At 46.1% G+C, this 19,952-nt stretch overlaps 1 protein-coding gene across 1 annotated transcript in view; it reads right to left on the reverse strand.

Moving 5' to 3' along the window:
- The window catches only part of LOC308292007 (carboxyl-terminal PDZ ligand of neuronal nitric oxide synthase protein-like), a 236,139-nt gene that overhangs the window by 149,934 nt on the left and 66,253 nt on the right, over positions 1 to 19,952 (reverse strand). The window contains exons 3-4 of the mRNA XM_080734199.1: positions 12,596 to 12,688; positions 8,317 to 8,375 (exon numbers count right to left, since the gene is read on the reverse strand). Coding sequence (XP_080590325.1) covers positions 8,317 to 8,375; positions 12,596 to 12,688 — 152 coding nt within the window. The remainder of the gene's footprint in view (positions 1 to 8,316; positions 8,376 to 12,595; positions 12,689 to 19,952) is intronic.

Below are 19,952 nucleotides of genomic sequence, written 5' to 3' on the forward strand. Positions count from 1 at the left end.
GGAAAAACCTTCGCCCTGCATTTTTCACATCTGCCTTTTATAGCGCCACCAGGAGGCCTACTTAAAAAACTTTTGTCTATTTCTCCTTCAGATTGTATCCAAATTTCACGCAAATCGGAACACAGTATCTCTAGTTGTGTGATCAAGACGGATCTGTCTGATATTTCATATTCCATTCTAATTGGCTAAAATTGGCTTCCTAAGTTTGCAGGATTGGTTCGTTTTGAACAAAATGCCTCAAATGAACGCAATGTGCAATTTCCGCAAATGTTTTCACACAGTTATATTTTTTCTTCTTTTGGTGAAAGAAAAGACTTTGAACGGCTGCGAACGGGAGCTGCCACGCGCGGCTCACTTCCTGTTTATTCCATTTTAAGGGAAAAGCCTGTATTCAGCCTCCATTGTTCTCCTCTTCCATTTTGGACAGACATGCTATATTCAACGGCCTATAACTAGAGAATGGATGGTCCAAATAAAAAATATACATGTTGCCTAAGCACATGCAGAGAAAACCTCCGTGTTCAGCAACGATCAGGAGATCGATTGTACTGGAGATAATAGTTTGTGTACTTTTTCAAAACAAGGAATACACTATCAGGAGGAAATAACAGATGCCTCTATCGTGTCTGTACGTACATGGTATGCTGCACACATTACACTGCATTTCTCAATGTCTCAGCCTCCAACTCTCTACCTTCTGTGTGTGTGTGTGTGTGTGTGTGTGTGTGTGTGTGTGTGTGTGTGTGTGTGTGTGTCTGTGTGTCTGTGTGTGTGTGTGTGTGTGTGTGTGTGTGTGTGTGTGTATGTGTGTGTGTGTGTGTGCGCGCGCGTGCGTGTATGTGTCACGCATGTGTGTGTGTTGACTGTGTTCATATAAGAGCTTTACACCCTTCTTTCAGCACACAGGCCATGAAATATATAGGGCTTGCTTCGGTCAATCCATTTGGCTCAAGGATAATCCCCTGACTTGGACTCAAGCCACAGTCTCTTGCTATCATGTGTGCGTATTCACAGGCACACACATATGAACAGATACACATACTTGTTGAGTGGCGGGGAGAATGTAAGTTATTAAAAACATAGATCCATATATTGTGTGGTGGTTCGTTCGGACACCGCCCGCCAGGTAGGCCCTGCATGTCAGAGAAGCGCACCCTGGATGGGAGAGCGAGCCCTAGCAGACCAACACACTGTGTGGGCCAAGTGATTGACGGGCGTTACCTGCCGGCCCACACGCTTCATCAGGCACAAGCGTATGCACCTGTGGGCCCCACCCAACACAGGGGTGCATAAGTACTGAGCTCGCTCTCCCCTTCAGTCTGTGCTGGGAGTCTCTGACAAGCTGATCATGGGCAGACAGGCGGTAAGAGCCACCATATTTCCCTCTCCACCGCATGTTACTGTGTAAAGTGCATTATAGTAATGTTCCTTCTACTCATTACTTCTAGGCATGGACTGGGAGCGGACTGACACTGAGGAGTGTGTACCTGGATGAATGAGGAGCGCAAACCTGACTCACTGTGGAGTGTGTACCTATCACTGGAGAGTGTGTACTCGGCGAGCTGAGGAGAAGGACCTGGAAAAGGAGACCACAGCCTTACCTTCCGGACCCCCAGCGAGCCACCCCTATTCCTATTTTGTTGAGTATATCTCACTTCCCTTAAAACCATACTAGTCTCCGGAAATTCTCTGGCCCCAGGCCCATTATACCCCGTGTTCATTTTATTTAGAAGATAGAGAATTAGACGGATTTGTGTAAGAGCGGGCACCTACTCACCTATTACCTGTCACCTGTGGAAAAGAACTTTACTCACCTATTACCTATGGGGAAGAGATACTTTACCTGTCACCTGTAAAGAAGAGCTATACTCGCCTATTACCTATGGGAAAGAAATACTTTACCTGTCACCTGTAGAGAGGAACTATACTCACCTAGCGCCTGTGGGGAAGAGAGTCTATACAATGGAATTATACTCGCCTGTTTCCTGTGGAGGGAAACCCCTTTAAAGTAACTCTTACCTACCCCCCTGGCCCCCCCCCCCACGAAGAGGAGAAACAACAGCCCCGTCCGGGGAAAACCTTGTGTTGATTTATTAAAAGACAATTTCAGTTATTCACATTTATGTTGTTCATTCATGCTAAGTTGCATTACAATGCTGTTGTAAAATAAGAACTGTTCAATAAATGCCCGAGTTGGCAACACTGTCTTTGCTCTCTTGTGCCTTGGTTTGGGTTCAGTCTCCACACATGGTGTGCAGAATACGGGTACTGAACCTCACCTAGACGCAATATGACAACCACACCGGCCCTAGACGCTCTGTTACAGAGCCAGGCCGAATTACAGCAAGCGGTGACTAAATTAATAGAGAAAATCCACATTGACCAAAACGTTAATCCCACACGTTCGCCTGGAGAAGTGTTAACGAAACTGTCCCCCGATGATGATATTGAAGCTTTCCTGGAGGTGTTCGAGCGCACCGCTGCCCGGGAACGATGGCCCGTCCCCGACTGGGGCAGCATCATCGCTCCTTTCCTCTCAGGAGAAGCCCAACGTGTGTGCCGTGACCTACCCCTGGCAGAGGCCCGTGAATATAGGCGCCTGAAAGCAGCTATCTTGGCTAGTCAAGGTTATAGTATGCCGGCCCGAGCCCAGCGCTTCCATGGGTGGAACATGCAAGCGGCGCTGCCGCCTCGGCCCCAAATAGCCGCTCTCCTCCGCCTAACTCATGGGTGGCTGACTACGGCCGGTGACCCGCCACTGATTGAGAGAATTGTCATAGACAAATGTATACGTTCCCTGCCGCCTGATGCCCGCCGCTATGCCTCACAGGTGAGCCCAAATTCCGTGGAGGCCCTGGTTGCGCTCCTGGAAAATCACCAAGTGAGTACAGAGATGATGAGAAGCACAAAGTCAGAGATTCCCAGAGGGACGGGGGAGGCACGTTACAACCGGGACCGCTCGCGGCCTCCGGCTACTTCCCTGTCGCCTACTACTACGAGACGAGCCGCCACAGAGCGGACTGCCCGAAGCCAACCGCAGACATCACGCCGGTGCTACGTCTGCGGGAAAGCGGATCATATCGCATGGTCCTGCCCGGACCGGGACCGGGACGTATCCATGCCATCCGCCACCGCCGCCTCCGACGGCCGACGCCCCTGCCTTCACTCCGGGAGCCAGCGGCGGCGCCACTCCAACCTGCCGGTGAGAATTGACGGAGTGGACACCCAGGCTCTTCTCGACTCGGGGAGCGTCGTCACGCTGGTACACGCTGAGCATGCCGGGCGTCCCACCTCCAGCCGTATGCCGGTCAGCTGTGTGCATGGGGATGTGCGCTCCTACCCAACGACGCTGATACGCGTCCAATCCACCAAAGGAGATGTCGAAGTGGAAGCTGGAATTGTACCTAACCTACCGGTCCCCCTGCTCATCGGCACGGACTGTGTGCTGTTTGAGAGACATTGGAACCCGGGGGGCAGAGGACCGCCGCGGCCGCGGCGAAGAAGGAAGATCCGGCCGGGCCCCCGTTGGAGGAACTCATTGCCCGCGTGCCCGGTCTTCCGCGCCGAATCAGAGGGACCAGAGAGCGAACCCTCTCCAGACGAGGAGCTGCAGGGAGATGCACCCGAGGCGGAGGAAGCGCCGCGGGGCACCTCGTCAGAAGAGCCAGAGCCGGTGGCGTGGCCTGACTTCCCCGAAGAGGAGGATGAGAGCTCTCCGCTCAGAGGGGACTTCGCCACACAACAGTGGAACGATCCGAACCTGGAAAATGCTCGGAGGAACGTCAGCGCGATTGATGGGAAACTATGTGAAGGGGTGAGTGAATTAATTTCCCCCTATTTCTTTGTGCGGAGGGATTTACTGTATAGAGGGTGGCGGAACAACACTGGGGACGTGATAGAACAGCTGCTCGTGCCAAAAGAATATGTCACCAGAGTATTGTATTTGGCCCACACGCACCAGCTGGGGGCGCACCTGGGCGTGAAGAAAACCACCGATCGCATCAATGCACGGTTTTATTGGCCAGGCATAAAACGAGCAGTAGAGGACTTTTGCAAAGGCTGCGGTGTATGCCAGCTCACCGCACCCCGTCCTTTCCAACGTAACCCTCTCATACCTATGCCTATCATTTCCACCCCATTCAGCCGCATTGGTATGGATATAGTCGGCCCCCTCCCCAAATCGGCTCGGGGACACAAATATATATTAGTAATACTAGACTATGCAACTCGGTACCCCGAGGCAATACCCCTGAGAGCCGCTACAGCCAGAGCAGTGGCGCACGAGCTCTTCATGCTATTCAGCCGGGTCGGAATAGCCGATGCCATTTTATCGGATGAAGGCACATGTTTCATGTCTCGCGTCATCACCGAACTCTATAAATGGCTTAAAATAGATAAAATAAAGACCTCTATCTTTTACCCGCAATCGGACGGATTAGTGGAACGCTTTAATAAAAGTTTAAAGCAGATGTTAAAAAAGTTGATAGATATAGATGGCAAAGATTGGGATCGCTTGATTCCGCTGGTGTTGTTCGCCATACGGGAGGTGCCTCAAGCGTCTACGGGGTACTCCCCGTTTGAATTGCTATATGGACGGCAGCCACGGGGGCTGTTGGATATAGCAAAGGAAACATGGGAAAGCCAACCTTCCCCACATCGTTCTGTCATTGACCATGTTGAACAATTACAGGAGAGAGCCAAGAAGATCTGGCCGCTCGTTCGTGAACACATGGAACAAGCGCAGCGCGCCCAGTGCAGGGTGTACAACCGAGGCGCCACGCTGCGGAGCTTTGAGGTGGGCGAAAAAGTGCTGGTGCTCATTCCCACGAGCGAATGTAAATTTCTCGCAAAATGGCAAGGGCCATACGAAATTATGGAGAAACTGGGCCCGGTCAACTACCGCGTGCGCCAAATAGGGCGGCGGAAAACTATGCAAATTTACCATATTAATCTGCTGAAAAAGTGGCACGTTGTGCCTCCTGTCGCTCTCCCGGCCCTACTAACCACTCTCTCCTCTCAGAACCCGCCTCCAGTCCCTATTGGAGAGGAACTGTCCCCAGCTCAGGTGCAAGATATACGTGAGCTTCTGAGCAGGAATGCGGACCGGTTCTCAGAACTGCCGGGCCGTACCCACGCTATTGCGCACGACATCCAAACAACCCCGGGGAAAATAGTGAGACAACGTCCGTACCGTATCCCAGAGGCCCGGCGAGGAGCCGTAAAAGAGGAGGTAACAAATATGCTACAACTGGGAGTTATAGAGGAGTCACACAGTGCCTGGTCGAGTCCCATTGTGCTGGTCCCCAAGCCGGACGGCACAATCCGGTTCTGCAATGATTTCCGTAAATTAAATGAGATTTCAAATTTTGATGCTTACCCCATGCCCCGGGTAGATGAATTAATCGAGCGGCTGGGCCCCGCTCGATTTGTAAGCACCCTCGATTTGACAAAAGGCTATTGGCAAGTGCCCCTTACAAAAGAAACCAAAGAGAAAACAGCCTTCTCTACCCCTGAAGGGCTGTTCCAATATACTGTCTTACCGTTCGGGGTACACGGTGCCCCCGCAACATTTCAGAGACTCATGGACCGAGTATTAAGGCCCCATCATCTCTATGCCGCCGCATATTTAGATGACATTGTGATCCACAGCAGCACCTGGGAGAATCACCTCCATCACATCGAAGCAGTCCTGGGAGCTCTCCGACGAGCGGGTCTGACCGCCAACGCCAAGAAGTGCCGAATAGGTCTGTATGAGGCCGAATATTTGGGTTTCACTATTGGGCGCGGGTGCGTAAAACCCCAATTACGCAAAGTGGAGCGTATACGCGAATGGCCCAAACCCGTCAGCAAGAAGCAGTTAAAGTCATTCTTGGGAATCATGTCCTACTATAACAAGTTCATAAATAACTATGCTACCCTTGCAGCTCCCTTGTACGAGATGACCCGACAAAGTCGGCCCAATATGCTGCGCTGGACAGAGGAGACCGAGGCCGTGTTCCGAGGCCTCAAACTGAAGCTCTGCGATGAGCCGGTCCTAAAAACCCCGGAATTCGGTAAGAATTTTCTACTCCACACCGACGCCTCGAACACAGGCCTCGGGGCCGTGCTCTCGCAAGTCATTGATGACGAAGAGCACCCAATAGTCTTCATTAGCAGAAAGCTCTTAAAGCATGAACTTAATTATGCAACGATAGAGAAAGAGGCTCTTGCTATTAAGTGGGCCATACACCACCTACGCTATTATTTGTGGGGAAGGCGTTTCACTCTCATAACGGACCACGCACCATTGAAATGGATGGCTAAAAGTAAGGACACTAATAAGAGAATAACACGTTGGTTTCTGGAGTTGCAGGATTACAACTTTGAGGTGGAGCATAAACCAGGGAAGGATATTCCCCATGCCGATGCCCTGTCCAGGCTCTATGAGGAAGAGCGGCAAGTTTGCGAACCAGTAGCAAACTTAAGGGGGGGGATGTGTGGTGGTTCGTTCGGACACCGCCCGCCAGGTAGGCCCTGCATGTCAGAGAAGCGCACCCTGGATGGGAGAGCGAGCCCTAGCAGACCAACACACTGTGTGGGCCAAGTGATTGACGGGCGTTACCTGCCGGCCCACACGCTTCATCAGGCACAAGCGTATGCACCTGTGGGCCCCACCCAACACAGGGGTGCATAAGTACTGAGCTCGCTCTCCCCTTCAGTCTGTGCTGGGAGTCTCTGACAAGCTGATCATGGGCAGACAGGCGGTAAGAGCCACCATATTTCCCTCTCCACCGCATGTTACTGTGTAAAGTGCATTATAGTAATGTTCCTTCTACTCATTACTTCTAGGCATGGACTGGGAGCGGACTGACACTGAGGAGTGTGTACCTGGATGAATGAGGAGCGCAAACCTGACTCACTGTGGAGTGTGTACCTATCACTGGAGAGTGTGTACTCGGCGAGCTGAGGAGAAGGACCTGGAAAAGGAGACCACAGCCTTACCTTCCGGACCCCCAGCGAGCCACCCCTATTCCTATTTTGTTGAGTATATCTCACTTCCCTTAAAACCATACTAGTCTCCGGAAATTCTCTGGCCCCAGGCCCATTATACCCCGTGTTCATTTTATTTAGAAGATAGAGAATTAGACGGATTTGTGTAAGAGCGGGCACCTACTCACCTATTACCTGTCACCTGTGGAAAAGAACTTTACTCACCTATTACCTATGGGGAAGAGATACTTTACCTGTCACCTGTAAAGAAGAGCTATACTCGCCTATTACCTATGGGAAAGAAATACTTTACCTGTCACCTGTAGAGAGGAACTATACTCACCTAGCGCCTGTGGGGAAGAGAGTCTATACAATGGAATTATACTCGCCTGTTTCCTGTGGAGGGAAACCCCTTTAAAGTAACTCTTACCTACCCCCCTGGCCCCCCCCCCCACGAAGAGGAGAAACAACAGCCCCGTCCGGGGAAAACCTTGTGTTGATTTATTAAAAGACAATTTCAGTTATTCACATTTATGTTGTTCATTCATGCTAAGTTGCATTACAATGCTGTTGTAAAATAAGAACTGTTCAATAAATGCCCGAGTTGGCAACACTGTCTTTGCTCTCTTGTGCCTTGGTTTGGGTTCAGTCTCCACAATTGATATTAGCTTTGGACAGACATGCATCGCGACCATGGCATAGACACATACACACCTAAAATCCACACCAAAACACATTAATCTAACCAGACACCTACAAATACACAGAATGTGTGTCTATTCTAGACATGCAAACTAGAGTCTCTAAAAAACATTTTACACAGCAAGGAGTCTAACCCGGTATGAGTTCAATGGCCCTAACCATTGGTTTGTGAAATTGAATCTGCAACACCTACACAGGAACATCATGGAGAGATCGGAACAACCAGCCTATGTATAGTTTCACACTTATAATAATCCTAAATTCCCATAGAAGGAGGCGTATAGGTTCATCTGGAGCTATGAGTTGTGTGCTTACATGCTGCTATGCTACTGTGAAAACCTTGTACCTCCAAGTTTCAAATTTGTGTTTTTTTTTTTTTCATAAATGAAAGCCCTACTTCATCATACAAGAGTGTCGCACTAAAGTAGTGAAAAGAGCAGATCTACAAGTACACTGCGTGGTGCGAGGCGTTGTGTGCTTGTAGATCGGCTATTTTCACAATTTTAAATCGTTTTTAAAATAATAAAAAAAGGAAGGTCTTAGACATACAAGGTGTCCCCCTGACAACGACGGTTTGCAGAGTTGGGGGAGCCAATCACTGTCATTGAGTCGACGCTGTGTTTGAGTTTTAAACAGCTTCCTTACCTATAAATGGGGTCCTGCATCACCATCATCTTGCTCTCATCCCATGTCCACTCCTTCTTCTGTGGAAACAAATAAAACAAAGTGCTCCCTTACACCAGTGACCATCAACCTGAACATGAACCCTGGCGAACCTATTCTGTGCATAGCCAATCTACAAGTTCACAATTGCATTGCGACGCATTGTGAACTCGTAGATCTGCTACTTTTTGGAGACAAGATTTTGTGTAAAGGCGGGGGGGGGGGGGGGAAATGTGGGGGCCAAGTACAGAACCCTGATGAAGTATTTAACTAGCTAAGATCAGGGATCGCCAGTTTATATGCATTATTAAACGACAAACCCCCAAATGATACAGCGAGCCCAATCTACTCTCTAAGATGAGAGTGTACAAGTGGAACCACATTGAGAACCACTAGCTTACAACAACTGCCCCCAAACATAAAAATGTTTGGTTGACCTTGGCTTGAGCGAAAATAAATGATCTTCACAACAAGGGGATAATGGCCTTTTACTGTATATCATCAAAGTCAGTGTGTTTGTGTATGCACCACCTATAAGCAAGCAGATATACAGATATACCGTGAACAGATGTAGAGTGGTTGCCATGTCAGAATTTGCAATTGACCCTCCTGGAGGTGTCATAATATCAATCATGCAAACAGCTGTGATGGGAGGTCCCCACTGGACAACTTAATAACCCCAATTACATGTCTATGCTCCAAGTCACCTCTCCTCCAGTATCCAAGCCAGGTTCCTACCTTGGTTCTTATCTCGTCTTGCCTGGGTTCTGATGGACAGGGGGGGGGCTGTTCAATTTGTACTGGTAAATGCAACCATTTCATTTTCATCTCATCAAGAATTCTATCTCTTTGCGATTAAGTCATCTCCATCTCCATCTGTCACTGGATCTCCCTCTCTCGCCCCCTCCTCGCTCGCTGTGATTGAATCTACTCCAGTTTAATGTTATGTCACACACAAAATGTCAGCTTTCTAATACACAGGAATTATTCCCCAATATTGATTTCCATCTTTGCTAAGCACCGCTGCCATAATCGCGCCAATAGCATGGCACACACACACACACACACACACACACACACACACACACACACACACACACACACACACACACACACACACACACACACACACACACACACACACACACACACACACACACACACACACACACACACACACACACACACACACACACACACACACACACACACACACAAGACTGAGGGATGTTAAATGGATGGCTGGCGGTCATACTAACCGCCAGCCACGCTGGCGGTTAGGAGAGAGAGCCACGCGAGGGGACCAAACAGGTGGAGGCTACACATGGTTCCTCGGTACTCACAACCTTTCATTCTGCTCATGGCATCAATTAGTCCCACATCAGGCTATGGATTATTGACTTCTATTTACCCATGACTCCCAATAGGACAACAGACAGGGATATTCACCCATCCTTCTCGTCTCCCAGGGAGAGAGAGGAGAAAACAATTTACTGCTTGTCCCTTTTGATTAAATACTTTGCCATACACTTTGTCCTCAGTGTTAATTTAACTCTGAGACAGGTCCATTTGGTTCCATTTATACACTCTCAGAGTGTACAAATGGATACATTTACAGTTTTTACAATGTATGGCATTGTCGCTCACTGAAAATGAAAGATCTTTTACAGAAATGCAAGCAACACTGTCATACGACAAAGTATGAATCAGTAGGAATGTCGTTTTTCTCTGTAGCATTAGTGGTCGTTTCTATGTTGGAGTGCTACACAGATACTGCTGCTCGCTTTGTACGGAACAAATGGTGTACAGTCCAAAGGTTGGAAGGTCCTGCAGTCGATGTTAAAATTCATTACTCTGGGTCCCGCTGAGGATAGCCGACCTCTGCCCACAACCACTGGATAGTTGTGCGGTAGAAGAACAAGTGCCTCCTCTGAAAACAGCCAAGTGGTCGATGCAGATTGATGGAGTGAGGTAAAAAATTAGAGAATAAAAAACTAAGTGTAAGGGACATGGACAGGACTACAGAATAGACTACCGTAAACTCTGTTTACTCGTTTATCTCCTGTCACTTCCTCTGTACTTCTCGTCGGTCTTGTCCTGTTGGCTCTGTGTCTGTGGATTCAAGCCATGCATCTTTCCTCGCATCTCTGTCTCTGTGGATTCCAGCCATGCAGCTTTCCTCGCATCGCGAAACACTTGCTCGTCATCAAAGTCTTAGCACTCCCTTAAAGCGTCACCTCTCCTCTCTCTTCTTCTCCTCCTCTCACCTCGTTCTCTCCCCCACATAGCTTTCCTCACCTCCTTTCTTTTCACATAATTTGCCTTTCATCCCTTCCTCCCTTTCTTTCTAGGGCCTGACCGATATATCGGTTTGGCCCCCTGGCCAATATATCGGCCATTATTTGAATCATGACACTCTGGCAACACAGTGTGCGGGAACTCTTTTTTTGTCCTACACACGTCTACCAACCTTCTTCTAAATAAATATGTCTACTAAAAACATTTATAAAAAATAAATCAGGATTGGCATTGGAACAAACAATCTGGTGTCAGTCCGGCTCTACTTTCATCCCTTTCACTGATTTCTTTCCTCTCGTCTTCATCACCTGCTAATCTTCCTGCACTCCTCTCCTCTAATTACATTACGTCACCACCTCCTGTTACTGCCAGCCAGATACTGAACTGAACACAGGAAATAAATGTAACTGGTTCCTTAAGACCAGGAAATGACATGGCTTACATAGGGCTGTGTAGGAGAATTATGTGGGCTTTGGAGTCTGGAGAGAAAATTGTGAGGGGTTTGGGCTGTCCTTTAGCGTTGGTCGAAAAGTAATCACATCTGTATGATAACTGGCAAGGGACCACCCGCCCCTCAAAAGCTCTGTGAAATTGGATCTGTGACATCCAATGTATCTCACAGATTGTTTTCCTCTAACGTATGACAGTTATTTAGTTAAGGGGTGTTAACGGACAATCCATGTTATTGTCTATTCAACGCTTCAGCCATACATACCGAAAGCAGCAACTAGATGGAGGCTACACAAACGTGTCACAGACCGCCTGCACGCCCATTTCGGTCCATTAAAGAATTGTCACCATTGATTGGACGCTAGCAGGGATTGGACAGGGATTTGTTGTTCACAATGTGGTATTATCAGGGTAAGATAGGATCGATAGTGAGTTTACTAGTAAAGGGCGAGAAGCTTAGGACCAGTGTCCTGGGGCACATCAGCGCGTGCACGCATCCGCCTGGGTGACGGCAGACTGCTGGGAGAGCGCTGGCGCTTTGGCATGGGATCAACTTTGACCAAATGTGGGCAAAATGTGACCATATTTTCCCAAATATTGAGATGTCTGACGTCATCGTCACCACATGATGCTAGTCTCGCGTGGCCAGACTGTTGACTCCGCGATTTGCAAATGCTCCCGTCATACAGTCTGGGGTAAAAGAATGAGGAGTACCCGGTTAAAGCGGAAGTGTAGTCTCCTCCTCACTTACTTTTCCTTCTCACATCGCGCACATTTATCCCAATATAAATAAAAATCATCTAAGCATATTTAGCTTGCTGCTTAGCAGCCAGCTTCCATTACTCACCGTTCAGGAGGTGTAGTTCCAGACTCTATATAGCATTCAGAGATTGTGGAATAGTTGTCTGGCTACGCAAGACTAACATGAGACTAACACAATATGTCCGTATATGGGCATTCCCAGATATGGGCTTAATATTGATGACATCAGCAGCGTGACTGACTGACGCAACATTTTGTGTCAGATGCAGTACACGTGTGTAGAGTTCAACATCACTGCATGGGCCGTCATTAGTCTGAAACTTGAAAACATGATCAGATGCAATCCAGATTATTTTAGACAATACTGTTGCTTGCAACAGTACTGTCTTTTAGAAGGAATGCAAAGTACAGGTCAGTTTTGAAGTATCATTGTCTGACATTGAGCTCACAAGAATTGTCATGGTGATGCAAGTAATATTTTGGCTCTTGCTTCGGTTTTGAAATTATATTGCGGTGACATGCAAGACGGTGAGTAAAGCTCTCTCCCAAGTATGACGAACTGAAAGAAGAAGACAATATTTTCAATCACAGGGGGCACAGCAATAGCTAAATGGATAGTAAAGTCGACCACATAATCGACATGTCCCCAGTTCCATTCTACCGGGAGGTTTGTGTCCCTTGTTCAATGTCATGTCTCTCTGCACTGTCCTGTTTAAATAAAAACGAACAATACAAAATATATATCACTCACTTTTTTCTTTTTCCTCAGGTTGATTTTGACGCCGTCCACCGACACCACAATGTTGACCTTCTTTTTCTTGATGTTTTTCACTTTGAACTCATACTGTAGAGAGGGGAAGGAGAGAGAAAAGATATATCCATTAAGATTAGCAGAAGGTCATGGGGACAAGGAGTAAGTCACATCCAGCCAAGCAGTAATCTTGACTCCGGGACATTCTGTATGATCAGTCAACCCTTCAAGCAGAGACAGATAACAGTTGTGCAAAAGAAAAAAAGATATGTAGAGAGATGTCTCCATAAACACTTTACTGTCCCTTTCACATTCATAACATCAGTGTCAGCACGCTGTAGATAGCGTTTTAGCAAATGTATTAGTGCTATAAATCTGTCACCATTAATATGGCACCGTCACAAATTGTATCACGGTTCCTGCTACACTGTTATGCCACACCCAAGGGGACTTCCGTGGAAAATACTGCTATGCCGAGGCAGCATAACATGGGTGGATAAGGGGACAAGTGTAAACCGGTTAATGTGTCCCCGAGCAAGGTAATCAGCCCCTAATAACTGTCCCAGTGGAGCTACGTGGTCACTAGTAGAAGACTGTGGTTGCAATGGGAGGATCTCAGTTGTGAATTTGCACAACAGTATAAATATGGGTTGTGGAGCAGGTTAAACGGTTTGTCGTTGGCCATCTCTTGGTCGTCAGACTCTGTCTTACGACGGGGGATCGTCAGCATGTCTGGGTTTTGTCAGAGAAAAGGTCCAGGAAGTCACTGATTGGCTTGGTTGTAAAATAAGTCTACGGTTGGTATAAGAGGTCCATGGTTGGTCAATTCATGCCTTTCAGCCCGGCATTTTTCTTTTTTGTCTGGGGGAGGTCCTTATCCACTTTTCAATAGGTGTGCTTCAGATGTTAGATAAAATATCTATCACTCCGCTAGAGACTGCAAAAGTAGTAACAATGGAACTACTATGTTTAATTCATCTATGTGTGTGCCTTCTAGGTGGCTTCCCTGAAAAGAGGTTTCCGTGAACTGTAACTGGAAATGAACCTGCCAAAGTGGCTAACGGAAATGTGAGTTAGAATGTGGCATTTCCTCTGGAACGGTTATCCTGAGCTGTCCTTTAATAAAGCACCAGTAGAACGTGTTACAGCAATGAACCTTTCTTGCAAATATTTAACTTAATGAAGGAAGGAAGGTATAAGGAACAAAATAACAGCCAAATAGTGTTGATAACTGCACATGGTTGCATCTTACATACATAATTTATCTGTGTCTATTGCTTTGGTAGAACAGTGAACTTTACAGAGCATATCTAACACACCATGCACTGACAACTCATTCTTATTTACAGCAATAACAAAAACGTTCCCTCTGGAGCAGCAAGCAATTATTTACAGTCTTTAACGCCTCAGGGACTGCTTACAAACGATGGTTACGGCAATTCTGTATGGTACACTAAGTGAAAGAACGAATTCGGAACTGGTTCCAGATTATTGACAATGTCAACGCATGTGACCTTTACTCATTATTAGCACAATGGAGAGACAGGAAACACAGAGAGAAAGTAGAGAAGTGACATTCAGCAAATGACAGGGAATCGAACCAGGGACTCGCTATTGGGCATTTGAGCCTACAGTATGTGCACCCTGACCACTGTGTTATCAGGTAGCCCAGCGCAGGTGACTTTTCCAACCCTGCTCTGAAAGGGCACATTTAACAGAGACAGACATTTTTTTAAATAACTATTACTGACAGCGAATTCTGAGGTAGACACAGGTGTAGGTGTGTGTGCGTGTGTGCGTGCGTGCGTGTGTGTGTGTGTACACTTGCGCAGAGGACTCGCCAGGCATGAAGACAGGTCTTCCAGGAGTGCAACACTGCCGGGCTAAATCAATACACCACTAACAAGCCAGTGTAGTGGTACTACATGTGGAAACCAGGCATCACTGACACACTGGTCTACTCAACACCCCACCTGGGGGAAGGTGGTACTCACATTGAGGGTATTTATAGAATCATCCAACAGCGACTGCACATGAACTAAATATTGCAGAGGAGTGTGGAAGGCCACTGTGTGGAGCGCTGGTAACAGGACAGCTCATAGTAGCATTAGCCATGCTGGCATTGATCCTCTGAGGCTTATTATTCAGGCAGATATTGCAGATTTTGAAGCCATTCACACTCACAAGGTGAGTGACCTAAACAAAGGACCAAAATGTCATAACCCAAACCATGCAGGACATCTTTAAATATTTAGACAAATGTCTACATTGTTATGGGTTCTGTATTGGATACTGTGAGAATTATCATTGTCCTCAGGCTAGATGCCTCCCTGGCAAATCACACTACAGAATTTTAATGAGCCGGGATGTCAATCCTCCCCATTCTAATTTAATGTTTCACACTAATGATGAGCAGATTTGTCCGAGGAATGACAAACAACCCTACTTGAATGAACACAGTCACAGCGTGGTCAGCAGACCTCTGTCACAGTCAATTTAAAAACCATAAATCAGACGCTCCGTCCCATGCACTCCCCCTGATGGGACTCTGAGCATCGTTCAACATCAGTTCAGCAGCAATGATAAATACATCAAAAAAGAAAATGCTGACATATTAACAAAGGAAGAGAGAGAGAGTGAGTGAGTGAGTGAGTGAGTGAGTGAGTTAGTGAGTGAGTGAGTGAATGGGTGCGTGGGTGCGTGGGTGCGTTACTGCTCTTTTCCTGAAAATGTCCTGCAAATGCACTTTTTCCACAGGTTTCTTTCCCTGTTTTGCCTTTCTAATTTTTATGGAGAATGGAGCGTATTTTTGCAGAAACTCGCAAATGGCAATAAACCACTGCATTCCCATTGAAAAGCAGAATCCACCTTCACGGTAGATTGAAACTTCGAAGTCAGAGAAAGTAATAAAATCAAACCTCGGTTCGAAGTGGAGCGGTGAATCTGTGTGTGTGTGTGTGTGTGTGTGTGTGTGTGTGTGTGTGTGTGTGTGTGTGTGTGTGTGTGTGTGTGTGTGTGTGTGTGTGTGTGTGTGTGTTTGTGCCTGCACAACAGCGCCCCTCCTTTAAATTGTGTGGCCACTCAAGGTATTGCCAGGCTACAGACATACCCAGCCAGCCAGCCAGCCAGCCAGCCAGCCAGCCACATAGCCAGCCAGCCACAGACATACCTGTCTATTGGGAGCGCTTTCACCGCTCCAAAAATAGCAAAAATAGCTGATCTACAAGCTCAATGTTCAGCAAATCCCCTGAATATCTACTGTCTTGCCAATGGCAGGGCGTGTGAAGTTTTGAAATGGCACATCTGTGGGAAACAAGGATAGTGCAATTTCACACAGTAGTTGGGCGAGATCCCTCCTGGTTTATTCTACTCCCCAGGACAGAAATTGAATTCTATGGAAACACCTGCCACTTTAACTGAGGTCACATAGACAGTAGACACACGGTCTGGAAAGGATAAGGTACAGTATGTATGAGCTGTGTCCATCTCTGTATGTATCTGCCCATCTGTGTCTCTCTGTCTGTCAATCAAGGCGATATATTTATTTATTTATCTTTTATCCTGCCAATTTAGTCGGTACCAATTCTCCCATGGGTAGAGTCCCTGTCACTCACTGCCAACCCGTACTGTTGTTGTGGGGAGAGGGTACAGTATGGTATGGACCACCAAATATCCTCCGAGTATACACACAGAGTCGCCAGTCGCTTCTGTTCAGCTGACAGTGAGGAGTTTCACTGTGAGGACGTAACGAGTGTGGAAAAAAATGCAATGCCAGGGTTAGGGTTTCTGCTCCCTGCTGCTGAACAGGCACCCAGACTAACCTGTAGGACAGTGTTTCTCAAACGTTCAAGGTCTCCCCTTAACAATTTGGTTCCATTTGTATACTGTAAGAGTTACAGACTTGTATGGGTCAATTTAGACCTAAATAAAGGAACCCACTAGGGATGGGACAAGAAGCGATATTAACGTTTATCGTGAAAAAATAAATAAATAATAACTCTCACGATAATCGTATCATGGAGATTTAATTTATCGTGATATCGTCCTCTGTCATGCACTGGGTTCAATTCACCTTTTATTTGCCTAGCTGCATAACCGGTACCACTTTAACCCTCTATAATTGGTAAAAAGGTACTTATAATATACGTACTTGATACAGTATTTTTTCCCACTCTCTATCAAATGTCTTTGCCAAAAAATTGCTGATCTACAAGCACACATGTCGCAACACGACGCGTTGTGAGATTGTAGATCTGCTATTTTTTGGCAAAATGTTATGTTCCGCCCCAGGATAATGGATTTTGATTATCGCGATAATATCGTAAATTGCGATTTCTTTTGTCACAATAATCGTGATATGAAATGTTCATATCGTCCCATCCCTAGAACCCACAAAGTCCCTAGAATCCACTTTGAGAAACACTGCTGTAGGAGACACTAGTGCAGTGACAGAGATCACCCTCTCTTGTCAGCTTCCTACCCGCAAACACTGCCAATTGTGTTTGTTAGAGCACCTGGCAAAGCCAGAGGCACAGCAGAGAATTCAAACATGTCTCCACAGTGGTTGGAAGAAACTTTACCCTGTTCCACATGTACACACAAGCCAATTTATTTGTTCTCATTTAGTACGTCGGTTAACCTGTGTCCATCTTGTCTTCCATCTTTCTGTCAGTCTGATCCAGTCAGTAAATACCATCTGTCTGCCTGGCAGAACATGGGTGTGTTCGAAAATCAGCGCGCCAATCTGTTATAATCTGTTTATAAATGTCAGTTGTCTGTCATTCTGTCAGGATTGGTTCCGACGGTCAGAATCGTAAACAGAGCTGAATGACTGAAGGCACAGAACGCAGAAGGATGGTTTGTATTGGTGATGACCCAAAGAGATGACCCATCTCAATATTGTGCAAAATGTACAGAGCAGTGGCGAGGACAAGGAGTGGAAACATAACAAACCTACACACACAGTAAAATCCTGGGCGTTAACCATGAGTGTAAAAATTTAACCAAATGAGTTGCAGTTACAAATGGATAAATCAACACGAATGATTTTACTCAAATACAACCACACTTATATTAGGAATGCTCAGTGAGATAGCCTGAAGGGTAGTACAGTTAAATATAGATTAGGCCTGTAATGAATTGCAGCTCACCATTGCAATATTCAACAATTTAATCACACATCATATAATTCTTAAAGTATTATGCAGCCCTGATCAGTATTCTTACTGCACCCATTTCTGTGTCTAGGTCTTTCACAGTCTGTCAGTTACAGCCCGTCTGTCTATGTGCTTGTTGAGTGGCTTTGCTCTACGGTATATACATGATCCTACACACAGTACTTACTTGTCATGCATGTCACAGATACCATCTAACGTAGTATACATGGTGCTCGAAATCAAGCTGCCTTGCTGTCCAATTATAAAACACGTATTACCTGCAACACTGCACTGCCGTAAGGTGAATGTTTTTATCGAGTCGATATGACAGGAAAACATGGGTGGGTAGTGAAGCGGACACTCTCTGGAGAGTGTGTGTGTGTGTGTGTGTGTGTGTGTGTGTGGGGTGTAAACTGTACAAGTTTTTCAGTAGTAGCAACTGTAAGTCAGTCAGCATGGGTTAGAGAAAATTGAGTGAGACAGATTCCAAGTTATTCTCTACGTTTGAGACTGTGCATGAGCACAGTTTGTTTTTGTGTGAAACTGGTTGTTTATTGTTCCTGATGGTCTCTTTCTTCCTGGGGTCCACTCAAAGATTACATGACATGAAAACATTACAGGAAAATAGTCAAACATTTAAAATAATATGGCCACTGTATCTATATTATATTGATACTCTGATATGAGATAATACTATCACAATATTGATATTGTGATATTTGCCTAAAGAATATGGTAATATTTGGCTTTGTCTACATCATCCAGCTCTAGCTTTCGTAAATAACTACTTTGAGTGTGTGCCCTGTGCACGTGTGGCATGTACGAAGGCCGAGGTCAGAGCCCAGTCAGCATCACTCCATGAGAGAGTGAGAGACGCATTAACACTGAGAGAAGCTGAGGTTAGCCAGCAATCCAATCAGTTCCTTCACCCCAGGTTACAACTATGTGCTGACCACAATAGTCGCTGCTGCTGAGTGTGTGTGTGTGTGTGTGTGTGTGTGTGTGTGTGTGTGTGTGTGTGTGTGTGTGTGTGTGTGTGTGTGTGTGTGTGTGTGTGTGTGTGTGTGTGTGTGTGTGTGTGTGTGTGTGTGTGTACGTTTACGTGTTTGAGTCAGTAAAACAATTCGGCTGACATGAGCAATTACAATTTGAGAATAAGTCAGTTTAGCTTTTCCCATTCATGTACTGCTGATTCTGAGAAACAAGCTTTTATTTGTATAGCACTTTTCAAAACTAAGTGCTTTACAGAAAACAGGATAAAAAACAAACAACACACAACACAAGCAGCAAGAAGGAGATAAAGAATAAAACTACTTATAAGACAATAAAATTATGATCTGACCAGGAGAGGAAATAAAACATAGTTTAACGGACGAAGAAAACAGGACAATTAGGACAGACAATGAGGGAAATCTGGGGGTAGATCAAATGTATAATAGATCAAATCTGGGGGGAAAAAGCAGAGCATGACAGAAATACAATAATAAAATGTACTGCTCTTTGGAGAATATTCTCCTGTTCGCAGTCAAGAAATCCATCAATAAACCTGTATGCGCAAACCAAAGAGAAATGTGCCTTCCTTCAGAGATTTGTGTATACATGAGGGATAGACAGAAACAGAGAGAGAGAGAGAGAGCGAGAGAGCGAGAGAGCGAGAGAGCGAGAGAGCGAGAGAAAATAAACAGTGACAGTGACTGCATGGGAGATGGATAAACCATGAGAAAGACAGACAAACCATGACAGAGACAGACAGATAAGACAAACGGATTGCTCTCCAATGAGTGTTAGTACCGAGTCTGCAAAAGTGTGCAAAAAAAAGTTCAAAAACAGATGGAGTGGGGTTTATGCATCTAAATTCTAATGAATGTTAGAAATGCACCTGTCTACAACAGAGACATTGATGTATTCAGTATGAGAACGTGTCAAGATGTGTCTGCTACACTGACTGATTGATCTCCTTGGAGATGATTTACCACAGCAGCCATTTAATATATTTCAAACCCAGGCCAGTCTTGTATGTGCCGTAATGTGTTCCAACCACATCGTTCAGTCCCCATCAACCAACACGCTGTCCATTAAGAGGACATAGACTTCATCTCCGTTATCATTTACCATTTGAAGCAGCCGCAAATGTAATCTTCATTACCACATAAAATAAGTACACTGTAAAATCCCCAGTGATAATTGTAACTCTCCGAATG

Source organism: Nannobrachium achirus (genome assembly GCF_963921795.1).
Source record: "Nannobrachium achirus genome assembly, chromosome: 1".
Taxonomy (NCBI): domain Eukaryota; kingdom Metazoa; phylum Chordata; class Actinopteri; order Myctophiformes; family Myctophidae; genus Nannobrachium; species Nannobrachium achirus.